This window comes from Galeopterus variegatus, unplaced genomic scaffold (assembly GCF_000696425.1).
Source record: "Galeopterus variegatus unplaced genomic scaffold, G_variegatus-3.0.2 Scaffold12323, whole genome shotgun sequence".
Classification (NCBI taxonomy): domain Eukaryota; kingdom Metazoa; phylum Chordata; class Mammalia; order Dermoptera; family Cynocephalidae; genus Galeopterus; species Galeopterus variegatus.
Window position 1 is genome coordinate 25,667 of NW_007738434.1, and position 16,413 is coordinate 42,079.

The window sequence follows — 16,413 nt, forward strand, 5'->3', positions numbered from 1 at the left end:
GTTTCAAATGGCAAGAGGTACTAAGATTTTGATATTTAGCAAATCTCAGCCATAACTTTTTAAAGAGTTGCAAGTGGCTATGCTTGTGAAGAAGATCGAAATCTATTTACTTGCATAGCCAAAAGAAAAGTTAACAAGCTCGTTAAAGCTTTTGCATTTAGTTCTGATTGTTAATAATCTTTGCTTGTATATGTATGGCCTTACTTCTAAGTACTAGTATGAAACAATATTTCATAAGGTTGGTTTCCTAATGTGAAATGTAAAAATTTCCACTTAATCATACTTATAAAAGTATGTAATTAACACATAATTACTTATTAAAAAGTAGTTTAAAAGTAATCAAAATAAAAACAAACATCTCATAGATTTGCAATTGTTCTCTGTTGTAGATATCATGAATCACTCATTGCAAACATGGTTGTTAAAATATCTACATACAGAAATAGGCATACATAGATGCACAGACTGTTATTCTTAAAAGCAACACTTAAGTGAAAAAGTCTCATTACTTAAAATAGCAGAAATAAGTAAATAAATGGAATTCAAATAAGTCTGGAGTGAAAGGACTGAGTCAGGAATATTATAATGAAGTGTGAGTGCTTCCTGGGGCCTGTGTGGAGCCCGCAGGCTGGAGGACTCACCCGACAGTTAAGCAGCGTGTAGAGGACGTGGTCAGGGGTGGTCTGTGCTCTCCACTGCAAGACCTCCGAGAGGAACAGGAACTGGGAGAGAGCACAGGCATGGTCAGGCCACCGCCGGGCGAGGCAGTCTCAGTATTTAAATCGACATGTTTGTCTGCGTGCTTCTGGGTGTTGTAAAACAGCACGCTTCTCCACAGAAAAACGAGAACACTCATTTTTAGGAGAATCCCTGACAAACATATCAGATGGAACAAGCAAGTGCTTTGTAGTTTCCTCCTGCAGTGACTTAGAACTCACTGCACCTAACTTAGATCCACAAATCAAGGCATTGGTGCTGAACCCCTGGTTAGGGAAGTTTTCTGAAAGTTGCCCAAGGACGGGAGAACTATTTCCCTGATGGGTAGGAGCAGTGGTATAGGACATCCTTTCTCCTGGGGCTTCCCAGGAGATGCAGTGTTGACTTCTGTGGATGGCAATGAGAAAATCAGATCCAGTTTAAAAAAAAAGGGGGGGGGGCTCTATTAAATTTATGTTTTTAGAATGGCAATTCGTGATGTCATTAAATCACACTGCAAGTTACCCAGGGCCCTAAATTTATGTTTTTAGAATGGCAATTCGTGATGTCATTAAATCACACTGCAAGTTACCCAGACTTTTTGCATGGTACTGCCTCAGTCTGTGGTGAAAATGATGGTCCTATTTCATGTCAGGGTATGAAACCCTCAACCCCTTTACTAATAAGAATATACTACGTGGGTGGGCTTGGTGATCAAGTACTGTCAGTTAACATATTACTGTATGTCACCAAATTGGCAATATTTTAAATGGTTGATTTTGTCACATTTTTCAATAGGCCATACAGAATGGACTGCCGTTTGGCCGGGGGAAAAGTGCCCCCCTTGGTGATCCCTGAGCCTTCTCAAGGCTGAAAGGTAATCATGGGTACGCACGGACACACAGGACAGATTGTGTGATGCTTATGGAAGAATGGGGCTCACAGATTTCCCTTACAGCTCCAAACCTGGGTTTTGAGCTGATGTTTTCTTCTGTTCCAAAGACCAAGGACTGGGGGCCTGTAGCAAGGTCTCTGTGAGGCAGTGTGGGCTGCAAATCAGGCCTGGGGGGTAAGTAGGAACAAGCATCCAGGGGACACCAGGATGGGACACAGACTTCCAGATACTTGCCTCCGTCCTGCAGTCATGGGGTCTGACATCACTCACCCATTTCTATGCCACTCTGACAATTGCTAAAACAGCAAATCTCCTAACAAACACCTTTTCTTTATAAAATTAAGTGAGTATTTCTTGCAGGATCAAGAGGGCAGGGAGGATCCCCAAAGATGCAGAAGATTGGTAGTGGATATTGAATTGGCACAGGGGATGAGGGGGACAGTCGCTGCGATGCAGCCCTTTGCCCAACTCCGTGGTGACAAGAGACATGCGTGGGGTCTGACTGTGGCACTCACCTTCCGCGCCTGGTCATTGTCTTCTATCTGACCCAGGTCTCTGCCACTGGCCTGGGCAATCCTCTTTCCAGACACCAGGTTCCCCACCATCACAGAGGCGGGGCCTATTTCTGGAAGGAAGCAGAGGCACACACGTGAGGAGTTCAGACTGCAATGCCCTGAGACGTGACTCCCCACCTTGCAGAGAGCTTGCTCTGGAAGAACCCTCTGAAAGATCTTGCTCTGAGTAAGTCTCATGAGCACAGGTTTCTAAGAAATCTCTACAATGATCACGATGGCAAAACACAAGCACAGAAATGATGTCATCATCACATACAATGTCCCTGTCCACGTCTGTTGTTTCCCAGCTAGCATGAGCCCAGGATGTGGCGACCACAGTGGTGGTGATAGAAACCAACACATAAGACAGAGAAGGGATTAAAAATGTGATTCAGTTCGGTGCTAAGTTTTGGGAACTTCTGGATGCGTCTGCTCTGCCCTCTGCTGCTAGTGCACATCGTGAGAGCTGACCCTCAACAAAATACGGTCCATTCTTAACAAACACCTCTCAGTACAGATTTAGTGCTGAAGGGACGAGGCACAGAATCACTTATCTGTACATTTTACTGACTGAAAGGTTCCGTGAGGCCCCTAGTGAGGTGTGGAAGAATGAACCACAGGCTGCCAAAAATCAAATTCTGATTCTCTCCACTGTCACTGACTCACCTAACAATGCTCTTTCCCCAGTTGATGAAAACATCAGAGAAAAGCAGATACTCTCTTCACATAGCTTTTTTCTTCTTTTTAGGAAAGGAAGAAGTTTCTTTCTTTTGTTCCCTTTTGTCTTTTTTCGTGACTGGTAACAGGATCGCAACCCTCAGTGTCGCACCCGTACCACGACCGGCAATGGGATCGCAACCCTCGGAGTCGCGCCCGCATGGCACTCAACCAGTGAGCGGACCGGTCTCTATATGGGATCCGAACCCTCGGCGGGAGCGCCGCCGCGCTCCCAAGCGCCGCACTCTACCGAGTGCGCCACCGGGCCGGCCCAAGAAGTTTCTTAAAGAACTACAGAAACTCTTCCAAAATTTCTGACTGCTAGAAACCCTAGTATCCTCCAGGCTCCTTACAACGCTGCCACCATGTTCTTTTTATCAGACATGCATGAGGGTACTTCAAAGAGTTCATGAAAAGACCTGCATAATCTTTCAGTTCTATTTTTCCAAGAACTTTCTGAAGTTCCCCTGTATGTGTAAACCAAGATACACACATTTAATAGGAAAAGGTTAGAAGTTCTAGGAGAATGTCCCATTGTGCGAGTGTGTGTGCATGTGCACGCGCGTGCATGTGACTTTATGTGTGAGTGTAGGTATAAGTGTGAGTACATGTGAGTGTATGTATGAGTGTGTGCATGTGGGTTTATATGCGTGTGTGTATGAAAGTGAGTTCGTGTTTGAGTGTGTTTATATGTGTGTGTTTACATGTGTGCATGGGTGTGCATGCTGTTTATGTGTGTGCATGGATTAACATGTGTGCATGTATAAATGTGTGTGCTGTATTTACATGTGTTCACACTGTGTTTACATGTGTGCATGTGAGTGTGAGGGAGGAGGAGGAGGAGAGGGAGGGAAGGGGGAAGAGGGCTGAAAGAATGTTTACCAGGAAAGCTGCCCTGTAAAATAACAAAGCTGACATTAACAAGTTCTGTTTGCTCCTTACTTTGTAAAATGTAAGGTGAAGGCCACTGCTAAGCAAACTTCTTTTTAAACTTCTGGTTAAGGTCAAGCTACATGTTTATAAATCACCGTACATGTTGCATCATTTACTGTGCATGAAGAGCTGTGTGTCTGTACTTAAGCAAATTGATCATGTAACAAAAAAAGACCAGGTTTTAAGGTGCAGGTCGAGGTGCCATAGCACAGAACAAGGCTTGGGGTGGGCCTGTTGTCTGGCTTCCCGGTGCACACCTGCAAGGACAACGCACGTCTGAGTGAGAACAGGGCTGCCCGTTCTCTGCAGGTATGTGGGCCGCCCACACTGGATTTGGTTTTCCATAAAGTATTCTGCTTAGCTATGCAGAAGAGGGCAGAGCACTTCAGGGCAGGACTGAAGTCTGGAGGACATCTGCACAGGACACACATTTCCAGCACCTGCCTGCTGGCGTCTCTGGTTTTAGGCACCTGTAGGAGCTGTGACGCTGGATTCTGTGAAGTAGTAAGAATATGCGGTATGTGCTCAGCTAAATCATTTGTCAATTTTCACATGTGGCAGTTGTGGGCAGGCTAAATTTCTCTTCTTAGTTCTTAATAAATTAAGTACGAAAGAGGAATAGTATTTTCGCGTTTAACAAGAAGAAAATTTGGTAGTGTGTTGCATGCTGGAACGTAAGGATCTGCTGCTGCAGTACAGGCGTGTGAATTCACTGCTTCTGCGAGATGATTAAACACTTCGGAGTCTGCATCCTTTCTTATTATCCATTCATTTTCTATCTTTATGTCTGTTGAAGTATCTTAACATTTTCTTGGTGATTAAGGGCTGGGAAAGATGGTTCCTTCAGAAGACAAATTGGAAGCTGGTTAAACTGGCTTAAAGCCTTCTCCATAATTTTTTTAAGAATTCAGACTAGAGTAGAAAGCCATATTCTGGGTGGAAATCAGGTTTCACAGTGCCCTGTTCTGTGCTTTTCTATAACTGGGTTGAGTCCTCCCTCACTAAGGCTTATTTCTGCTTGTGTTCTCACATGTCTGTCTCCATGTAGACTCAGGAACTTGTGTGCCCTGATCACTGCTAGAAACAGGAGGCCTTCGGGCTGCACCTCATTTACAAAATCTGCTCTTACCAAGAACCGACCATCTCTACCTGCTGAAGTGAGGTGGGCACGTGCAAAGCACCCCTAGAGTAAATCACCACATCACAATTTGAAAATATCAACTGAAATGTGTCCCACAACCTATGTATCTGAGTTCACATTTATTCTCTGTTTTCCTGCTTCCATTTATAGATTTACATATCTGAAAATTGGCAGCTTATCTCTAGTACTACTGAATTCCTACCACACAATGCTTGACAAATTCCTGAGGGGGATAAGACAGAAGTTTAATTTCTGCAGCCACTTCTCACACTGTCTCCTCTGGCTACTCTTGTGGGTCATTTTAATAACTTTTATAATATTGTTGCCAGCTCAAATGATGGGCTCCATTCAGATAACCTCACCATACACACTGTTGTTAATTGAGTAAATACGAATTCATCCAGTAAACAAGGCAATTCGGTTTTTATAAGTCATCTAAGATTTAGTGGCTCTGTTTCAAGCATCTTACTCCCCTTACACATAAATGAACTCAGTAAATGTTTGCTCTGGCTGCCAGTGATGGGCACTTGTACAGAGTCATTTTAAATGTTCACTCTAAAGGGGCCTTTGAGATGGTCTAGTCCAACTCCCTCTCTGCATGTATGGAGACAGAGGCCTCAGGGCGATGTCCTCTAAGGGGAATTTCAGGCCACCTGCAGAGCTGGAAGAGTCTATGGGAAGCTAACCAGTCTTCAGCTCAGCTGCCACTTAATATTTGTTAAAATAAAGACAGAATTAAATACCTGTCAACTTAAAAACAGATGGGACACCAAGTATATATACATATATATATTTTAAAATTTCTTCTTTCTTTCTTTCAAGTTATCAGTTGGGGGACTGGCTGGTTAGAGGGTGATGTTATAGCGCCAAAGTCACGGGTTCAGATCTCTGTACCAGCCAGCCACCAAAAAAACCCACAAACAAACAAGCAAGTTATGAATCACATAAAAATTTCATTTAGAAAGTCACAGTATTAACAGTAAAAAGGACCACCCTTTCCCAGCCTAATCTCTAATGCATACAGCCTTCAAGTGCCTGGACCTAACCATGTGGGTGGTGTTAGCTGTCCCTCTTGGCTGGGTTCTCCTCTGTTACTGGGTTTCTGACATTTGGCAGGTGAGCTGTCCCCTGTAGCTATGGAAGCATATCTTGCATTTGCAAATGATCCTCCCCACTGTAAACATTTGTCCTGAATCCTGCCTTCACAGACTCCTGAGCACCTGGGCCCCCTGGAAGCTGGGTCCAGAGTCCTGATAATGAGTCTTCTCAAGTAGTGCAGAGGGAGGTCCAGTCACTTCTGCTTTACACTGAGGACAGCTGGTGAGTCCTGACACTGTGATAAATTTTCTTTCTTTTTTTTTTTTTTTTCCTTTTTGTCTTTTTTCGTGTCCGGCAACGGATCGCAACCCTCAGTGTCGCGCCCATACCGGACCGGGACCGGCAACGGGATCGCAACCCTCGGTGTTGCGCCCGCACCTCGCTCAGCCAGTGAGTGGCCGGTCTGTATGTGGGATCCGAACCCTCGGCGGGAGCGCCGCCACGCTCCCAAGCGGCGCACTGTAGCAGTGCGCCACTGGGCCGGCCCCTGATAAATTTTAATTCTACAGAAACGAATATGCCTGGATAGAGAACTGCTATTGTATCATTTCCAATGTTACCTATGTTCTGGGAAAATAAGGGACAAAGGGGGCTCTTTGTCGTGTGTTTGCCATGTTCACTGAGGGGCAATGCTCTGTGTAGCGGCTCACCAGGGGAGCAACGTACCCACGAAATTCAAAGAAATGGGCGCTTTGGCCAGCTGCAACTCTACCTCCTCCTACAGCAATCACATAGACCAGGGATTTAGACAGTGAAATGAAGGTGAGAGGAAAAAGGAAATGGAAGAATACCACTTGAGAGAGTCTAGAACATAAGAAAAAACTTAAAAAGACAGAAGTAGGCCAGAAACGAAGGAACAATGATGATGTACGTCTGATGTGCCTACAAAGCAGAAAACATCACGACTTTCTATGTGCAGGATAAAAGCAAGGGGTGTGGAGTAGGGAGTCCTAAATTCAAGTTCTGCGCCTGGTCTGTGCTTGGGTGACGTTTCTCCTGCAAGCAGCAGCCCCTGATCTTGAAGCCAGGGGAGCTCAGGCACTCCAGCTCACCCACACACCCACCTGCTGGAGAGGCACAGGCATGTCTCTAAGACCCCAGCACCTTCACGCCTGGAGAGGCTCCAGATGGGATGTTCTGCATTGGTCTACGTGTTTACCACCACGTGTGCTACACCCACAGAAGAGCCCAGTGAAGAAACGCCAACAAGCCCAGGCTGCCTTGCTACAAAAGTCTGCCCGGCACTGCCGATCTCTACTAGAAGGTAACAAATGGAACCAAGCCAGGGTAAAGAAAAAATGGGCTGGGGTATGCATGACAGCACTTAGGGACCCAGACTGTGCCATCTGGGTCTGGATCCATCTCCACCACATCTGCTATCTAACCCTGGGTAAATCCTGGACCTCTCAGGCTCGTCTTCCTTGTTTGTAAGATGAAGACAAGAGCACACACTTCACAGGGTTCCAGGAGAATGCAACGAGTCAGTACATATGAGGACAGTGGTTAGTCCACGCAGGGCCACGTACTGTCACCACCACCCAGCGAGCACTGGTTATGGTCACCGCTGAGGCCCTGGGAGCCCTGTGATGACAGCGGCAGCACCACTCCTACCTCACACTCTGGTGAGTCTTCGCAATAAATTCCTTCCATTGATAACTGTGCGCACCTTAAAGAGAATGACTGATGTAGTTTCCAGGAGGGTCATGTCAGGTAACGGACAATAGTGTGCTCCCAAAATGCAAGGCACGAGACAAATGTTTACTACCATAGCAACGTCACAAGTGAGTTTATAGAATTTTTCACGCACTCCAAAGTGCTTCTCCCTGTGTTATTAGTTTTGATTCCTAACTGAGCCAGGTGAAATCTGTGTGGATGTATCACTCTCACTCTGTACATCAGGGGACTGTGACCCTTAGTGGTGTTGTGCCCTGCAAAGGCCAGACTGATTTACCAAGTATCTAGTGAGTTTTGCTGTGTGCCAGGCGAGGTGGGGAAGGAGGAGGAGAGAGAAAACCACGGCAGAGCCAGGAACTAATTTACCGAGTATCTAGTGAGCTTTGCTGTGTGCCAGGCGAGGTGGGGAAGGAGGAGGAGAGAGAAAACCACGGCAGAGCCAGGAGGTGAAAGAACACCTGCCTCCCACGCAAGCCCGTGATGAGACGGTTACCCTTGGGCCTTTCTGATCTGCACCACGATGAATAGTTATTTGGCTTTCTTTTGTGCAGTTATGTACTAAAAATAAGTTTTTTGAGTGGATACATCTGTTTGACTTAGAGGGGAAGTTAATTAAAATATACATATGGGGCTCAGGAAATTCCAGTAAAATCTTTGACGTTCAGAACTAGATGAAATCTCAGAGCTCACCGAGTCCAGATGCTTCAATTGTACAGAAGAGGAAACTGAGTCACAATAAATGTAAAGAATGTATGTCCATTTTAAGTCCTTTATAATGGAAGAACATGCACTTAATTTGCAGACGAGTGTGACTGACCTTCCTCTGTAGACGAATTTCATGGGTTCCACAGCCAGGGCCGTGGCCACGATGTCGTCAGCATTATGCCTGCGCCCGCTGACCACCATGAGGCCGTCCATCTTGCCCACCACGAAGACGAGCCCCCCAGGACCAACGAACCCCAGCAAGCCTGTCCTGATGAACGGGTACTCGCTGATCGGAGCCCCTGAGCTGGTCATGGGAAACACCTGGGGGAACAAAGCTTTCATCAGGCCACCCTCATGTGGTTGGCGGCTTCAATCTTTACCACTTGTCCTCAGAGCCACTGAGCCTGCTTTCCTCGAGCTTTGCCTCTGACCCCCAGCAACCCTGCCAGAGAAGCGGGGTCACAGTGACTGCCATTAGCAGACAGTCCTCAAACGCAGAAAAGCGCCCCCTACTCCCCGCAGAAATGCACCTGCTCCTGCACCTCCAGTCATGAGCTCCAAATCTCTCAACAGGAATACTCAGAAACCATGACAGTAACATCAATCAACCGTCTGTTTATAAAACTACAGCGTAAGGGTGATAAATGGAGAATCAAGGTATATTATATAAACAACAGATGTTCGTTGTAAAGTAACTAAGCTCTATTCATTAAAGCATTGTTTTTCCTAATTGGAACTATGCTGAAAGGAAAAACAGGGGAAGCAAATCAAATGGGCTCAAATTCTACCCTCCTTACCTCCAACCTGCAGACGAACCACATAAAAAAGGCACTGGGGTTTTTATTTAGACTTGTATCTAGCTCCAGTTTCAAGGAATAGTTTAGAAAGCTGCGTTCACATTTAACAATACCATTCTGGACAGGCACCACGAAAGTTCCAAATGTTTGAAGAACATATCTTCAATTTGTATTTTCTTGCACATAAATTAAATATTACGGTACACCTAGGGCCAGGCATCACTTGGTTAAAGGATGAATGTTCTGAGAACACCGAGATGGAGCACTGAGCACCTGAGCTCGTGAGCTTAACCCCTTTGTCTCTGCTCACCACACAGCAGCGTGTGCACACTGCACACTCATATGCCACACTGCACACACACATTACACCACACACTTGCCACACAAGTGCACACACCACATATACACACCACACACGCACACTTGCTCATGCCATCTAAGTCATTTTTTAACATACATGTCTGTCAAGTTCTCAGAGGTTCACATTCCGCCAAGTCCAGCTTTAGGCTGAAAGGCGGTAAAGGGGTGGCCAGTGGCTTCCCCAAGTAGGGCTGTTTCTGCACACACATGTGCACATGTTTGTCTGTCAGCCACCTGTCAGCTGGCACTTCTACTAAACAGGCAAGATGAGAACAGTTAAATAAAAAAAGCCTGTTTAAAAGAAACTGTGCTCATTCTTTTTTGACACTGGTTATAAAGTCAGAATGATGCTGATAAACAGGGCTGTTTCTGCACACACATGTGCACGTTTGTCTGTCAGCCACCTGTCAGCTGGCACTTCTACTAAACAGGCAAGATGAGAACAGTTAAATAAAAAAAGCCTGTCTAAAAGAAACTGTGCTCATTCTTTTTTGACACTGGTTATAAAGTCAGAATGATGCTGATAAACCAAATTGATCAAAAACAATAAATAAAAAATGGAAGGAGGAAGTGCAACCATTTCAGTCCATATGAATATTTTACTTGAAAATTACCAACTTATATCTCATGTCTATTACTATGCACCTGGCAATGTCTGACTGAAGATGGAACCACAGACAGCTCGCGGCGGGGGCGTCCCTCAGCCTACCTCAAAGGTGTTCTTGGTCATGCCCGAGAGGCCATAATATGATGTGCCCGTCGCAACTGCGCACACACACAGCTCCCCGATTTCGTCTGTTCTGCACAGCTGGGGGATCCCATCTGGCTTCACGGAACACATGATGGCTAAAAACAAAACAGGAAAGCACACCATGAACAGAACTTGTATCTGGAACAAACCACAAGTGTAACAGTCAGCCAGGTACTCAGAATGTCAGATTTCACAGTGTGAAATCAACTAGTAATTTCAATCATGTTAACTTTAATGTGTACACTGTATTAGGGGGAATAGCACCGTCTACCACTTAGATATGAGGATGATGCTCAGAATAAAGGGAAGGTCACTTGCCGCACGTGTCAGCAGCAGAGTGGGCACGGCTTCCGAGACAGAACCCAGACTGTGCGGATTAAGACACACGGGATACCCACGTTAAAGTCTCTCAAAGAGTCTCTAAACTGAAAGTGGTATTTAAGCCTCCAGTGTCCTATGGGTATCTTAATCTTTGATCTCAAATTCCCTGTTAAAGTGAGTCCTTCAGAGAGTATATCACTTAATGCTTCGGCGCATAATTCATTGATGCTAAATTCTCACTCATCTGTGCCACAAACTCATGGATGTGCAACACGTGCCACCACTGCAAACCACGGTCCGATCAGGGAACAGAGGCCTGGTGTTTCCCAGTTGGTGTGCGCTGACACCTCCAGCACCTGGGCTGGAGCTAAGGTGTCCGAGAAATGGAACCAGAGGAAACACATGGATGGTTAAACTCACTCAAAGTAAGAAAATTCACATTAAAACTACAGTGAAACATTCTTCACCCAACTGATTGGTAAAAATTGAAGTCATAATGCGCTGGGGAAAGGGAGAGAAGAGGAACTGTCACCCCACAGCAGGAGTGTGAGGCCTCTTGGCCTCTCTGAGGATGACTCGGCATCATCAAAATTATATGGGCAAGTTCCCTCTCAAACAGAAATCCCATTTCTAGAACTTCTTTCATCAGACACTCCCCATACCTGTGCAGACTGGAGCACAGACTGCAGCAGCAGAAAGTGGGACTGGCCCAGATGGGGAGGGTTTAAACAGATACTATGTATCCAAACAATGTAACACTAACCACCTGACAAAGGAGAGTAAGCTCTTTATGTGCTAACAGGTGAACTAAAGATACAAAACATGAAAAAACCAAGAGCCCAAGGAAGACGACAGGCACATGTTGTGAGCGTGTGAGCATGTGCATATGTGTGCATGTCTTTTTACAGTCCCATAGCACTTCTGAAAGTGGTTGCCCCCAGTGGTCAGCAAGAAGCTTTTTCGTTGTGTAACCTTCTGAATCTTTTGAAGCTTCCACTGTGGGGGTCTGTGATTTATTTGAGAATTAGATTTCTTAATTAAGAAAGAAATGGAGTGGAGTCCTTGCTAACACTGGGAAGGCTGCTATGGGCCTGGGGCACAGAAAATCTGGAGTGACAAGGCATAAGCTAAGCTGCTGGGACACCAAAGAGAGCATCTCCAGGGGTCAAAGAAGGAAGAGACACGCTCTTCACGTTGGAGTACACTAGAATTAAAAGGCACTTGGGATTAGGAATGCTGAGGTCTGGCTTTGCTTCTTTTATGCCCCAAACAGGGCAAGCGGAAAGGCAAGATGATCTCTGGAGAAGCCCAGCCAGGTCACCTCACTATGGACAGGGACAGCGAGAAGCTTACCTTATGGGACATGAAGCAGCACAGCCTCCTACCCGCCAGCATATGGATCCCTGCTAAGATCCCACAGCAACCTGTAGTAACCTAGCTCAATCCTTGTGCTGATACAGTAACCATGTGGTTCACATGTGGAAGTGACCATCCTGCCACATGGGCGAGACCACACCGCAGAGCACAGAGGGGTTCCCAGAGGAGATTCAGATTCCAGGTCGGGACTCCAGCTGAGAAGGGAGACCTGACTCCAATTTGGGGTCCAGAGAGCAAAAAGCCTAGTGCTGGCAGGTGAGGTCTGTGAGACAGGAACCTGGTAACGCATCTGCAGACAAGGTGGGTGGGAGTCCTGCTCGTGCGCCCTGTAGGTGCCTGGTGCCCTGGGTGGGGTGTTGCAAGGGGGACCTTTGACAACACCACAGCTGTCACAATGTGTTTGTGGAAATGATTTTGTGACTTTAAAAAAAAGGATTTTACTGCTAAAAAACAAGTTTCCCTAATTATACAGATGGCAAGGGGGACCTTTGACAACACCACAGCTGTCACAATGTGTTTGTGGAAATGGTTTTGTGACTTTAAAAAAAAGGATTTTACTGCTAAAAAACAAGTTTCCCTAATTATACAGATTGGCATTCCTTGGTTTTCATACACATTTGCTGAAAGCCTTAGAGCCTTGGGGAAGGCTGGGCTTTGGCTGATGCATTAGGATGACAGACTGGAGCCGCCTGGGCAGCTGCAAGGAGCACAGAGCCACCCCGATGCCTGCCAGGGAAGAGGGTCCCCGTGTGCAAGATGCCCTTCCCCAGCTGCTTGAACATTTTGGGTTTTCTTTAGTCAGGAGAGTAAGCACCACCTACAATGCCCAGTGAGGACTTCAGGAGACTGGATGTCAAGCAGCAGCTGGGAGCTCACTGCAGAGGACTCGGTGATGTGCAGGGGGAGGAAGGCTGTGGCACACGCCACGACGTACCTCACAATCGACTGATCCGTGAGGCCAAGGTTGGGGTCGACTTTAAATCCCACAGCGTGTGCCACCCATGCCACACTCACCTCCAGGCATCACGAGGCCGACGTCCTGTACCGTCAGCACTGAGAGCTTCTCCTCCGAGTCCACGCGGATGACACCGTAGGTCAGCCCATGCATGGAGAGCACGCCCCGGCCCGGGGGCTGGTTGCTGTCATCTGTGGGCCTGCAACAGCAGAGTCTACCTGACTGCATGTAAGCACACAAGCCACCGTACCCCCACGTGACAGTGCACATGCACACAATGGGCAGCCACCTGGTGCTGGCACCTCCTTGACACAGGGCTGGTCGTCCCTAGGTCCTGTGTGAAGGAGGATCCTTTTCTCTGTTTATGAACTGTTAGTGACAAGCTACTAATTCTACCTCTGAGTTCCCAGGATGTTTTAAAAAACACCTCAGAACCATGGAGACAGGACTCCCCTGACGTCCTGCCCCTCCTGCTCAAGTATGCCTACCACAGACTGATTGATTGATCGATCGATCAATCCCCCCGCCCCCACTCCTGCTCTCTGCAAGGTCTGGTTTTCCAGTTTTGCAAATGGCTGAGAAGAGAGGGCAACATTTCTAAGAATATAGGTAATACCAGTGAAAGCCTCAATCCAGATGCATACTGTCTAGGCTTATGCTTAATTTTAAATATAAGAATCTACAATAAGATTTATGCTAGGATGCTCTGGCTGCCAAGTTTAAAGGAAACTACTTGGACAGACATGCTGTAAAGTGCTTTGTGGGTCAGGAGATATGGATTTTAGATAAAGTACAGTTTTCAAAATACTGCTGCATTCATGATCTGCACCTCCCAGCTGCCCACAGCTCCGTGGTCTGGCGCCCCTTCCTGGAACATCCCAGATCACTGCCGCCTCAGGCCTTCGCGCTGGCTCAGCCCCACCTGGCCACAACATTCTTCCACCCATGTCCACAGGACTCTCTGCCCCATTGTCTCACAGGCCTTCGCGCTGGCTCGGCCCCACCTGGCCACAACATTCTTCCACCCATGTCCACAGGACTCTCTGCCCCATTGTCTCAGGGTTGGCTCAAATGCGGGTCTCCTCCACACCTCATGAGAACACCCCCTGCCCCCTCCCAGCTCAGACCATCTGACTAGACGTGTAAGGCCTCCTCTGTCAGAACCTGCCCTTCTGAGAGCAGTTTTGGTTCTGTTCACTGTTGTATCCTAACCCTGGAATACTGTTGAGCAATAAATACCTGTTGACTGTATTAGTGAATAAACAGATTAAAATATTCCAAGATCATGGGTTTTATCCAGAAAACTAAAGATTCTTCAACATGTAGCTAAGTGAGACACCCCAATTTAGGTAAATACCACATTTTTTTCTATAATTTTCCATACATACATCTTCAATGAAGTTTTAAGATCTAAAAGTTGAACTATAAATATAAGCTCGCTGTTTAACTTTAAAATATTATGAAGGTTTATAATGAATCCAAAGCCATAAATGTGGCAGCATAAAAGTTAAAATTTGCCAAAGGAAATCTCATTTGAATCGAGTAACTGGTCTATTTTTAAAAAAGCATAAAGTAGTCTGGAAATGGAATTATTCTGTTAGAATCAAAAAGGGTAGAGCTACCCAGATATAAAAGTTTGTCCAAATAATAAAAGCCACATGAAACTACCTCATCATGATGAGCTCAAAATACTGGAATGCACATCATTCTCCTGGCTTTTTTTTCCCCAAAGACCCCAACAAGTCAAAACTTTGAAATGAAAAACAGAGGGGTTCTCTGGTCCTACTGCCATCTCCTGATCCTACTATTACAGTCCTCCACAAAAATTCAATGTGAAAGTCAGAAATTATAAGCCTCAGTATCTGCTGTGGGTTGAACTGCATCCCCCTCGGAAGATAACCCTTAGCACCTATAACTGTGACCCTATTGGAAACAGGGTCCTTGCAGACATAATCAAGTTACGGTAAGGTCACATTGGATTGGGTGAACTCAAGATCCAATTACTGGTGTCTTCATAAGAAGAGGAAAGAGACATAGACACAGAGTATCATGTGATGACAGAGGCAGAGATGGCAGGGACCCACCTATAAGTCAAGGAACCGGAGGCTGGAGCAGACGCTCCACGGAGCCTCCAGAAGAGCCAACGCTGCCAACAACTTTATTTTGGACTTCAGCCTTCAAAATGAGAGAGGACAAATTTCTGTTGTATAAAGCCACTCAGTCTGTGTTCTTGTCATGACAGCCTGGGAAACTAATGCACAACCGTAGTAATAAAAGTACCCCTATGTTTATTTTAAAACCTTCATGAAAGCCAAATGCTGGACTAGCCATGGCCACCCAAGCGTGGGGAGGCTCAGAACATGCATTTGGGGAAACTAAGAAGCTCTGTGACCGGGAATCCAGGAGGAAAAAGTTCTTTCAGTCTGTTGTCTTCGTGACAGTTTCTTCTTTTCTATGTTTAACAATAATTGAGAAGCAGGACTTGTAAATGTAATAAATACCTTACCTTTATAAACTGTGCTTATTATAGGAAATTTTAAATTATGTTTATAAAATTATAGTCATGGGAGACTGGACATACTCATTTAAAATGTAAACTAGCAACACTAACCCTGTATTAATTTAACTTACCACTATACATTTATATTTAATGCACTCCCTTGCTAGTCAGAGAAAACTTAGCCCTTGGTTATTTTCCTTGCAGATTTGCAAAAGGCAGAAACAGGAGCCCACGAACTCCTGGGCAACAGGTGGAAAATGACCATGGCGATAAGGGGTGTCTTTATTATCCTTCAGAACTGCTGTATTAATTGCTGTTTTATATAACTGTTACCTTTTCACTGCTAAAACATCAAGGTATTAAAATAGTACCACAGTATTAAAGCAGTAAAAAGGACAAAAAACATTATTACAATGTAGCTTTTAACAAAATCAGTTCTATCACCTACATTCTGGAGATGGAAACAGTTGGGTCCAGAAAATAGTGTTCTGGTTTTCATTTTGCAGTTTGCTCTTTTTTGTAATTCTCCTGATGAGTTTAGGCTTCAGGAATCCATATTTCCCAATATTTTTCTATTCTGCAGTTACTCTTGAGGGAAAAGGAAGCATATAAGGTATAATGGTACGGTGACAGCTTTAAAGAGAAGACACTTCAAATGCCTGGGTAAGACTATGATTACACAGGGAGCCAGGGCACAAGTCACTACAGCACAGTGTGATCTATGTGCAAGAAGATGGCACACATACATGAAGATGGACATGCATGAAGACAGACACATGAACAGACACGCACACAGACAGGCATGTGTGAGTACAGGCATGCATGGAGACAGGCATACATGAAGACAGGCACATGTCAACATGGGCACACATGGAAATGGGCACACATAATGAAGACAGGCACACTGGAGGCGGGTGTGCATGAAGATGGGTACACATA

The 16,413-nt window shown here is 45.6% G+C and overlaps 1 protein-coding gene across 1 annotated transcript in view; it reads right to left on the reverse strand.

Annotated features, from left to right (window-relative positions):
• The window catches only part of LOC103611054 (disco-interacting protein 2 homolog C-like), a gene marked incomplete at its 3' end in the record, with an annotated part of 38,826 nt that extends 25,658 nt beyond the window's left edge, over positions 1–13,168 (reverse strand). Inside the window, exons 1-5 of the mRNA XM_008595090.1 lie at positions 13,034–13,168; positions 10,280–10,416; positions 8,399–8,734; positions 2,107–2,355; positions 642–722 (exon numbers count right to left, since the gene is read on the reverse strand). Of these exons, the coding sequence (XP_008593312.1) occupies positions 642–722; positions 2,107–2,355; positions 8,399–8,734; positions 10,280–10,416; positions 13,034–13,127 (897 nt within the window). The remainder of the gene's footprint in view (positions 1–641; positions 723–2,106; positions 2,356–8,398; positions 8,735–10,279; positions 10,417–13,033) is intronic.
• Between the last annotated feature and the right edge of the window lie 3,245 nt (positions 13,169–16,413).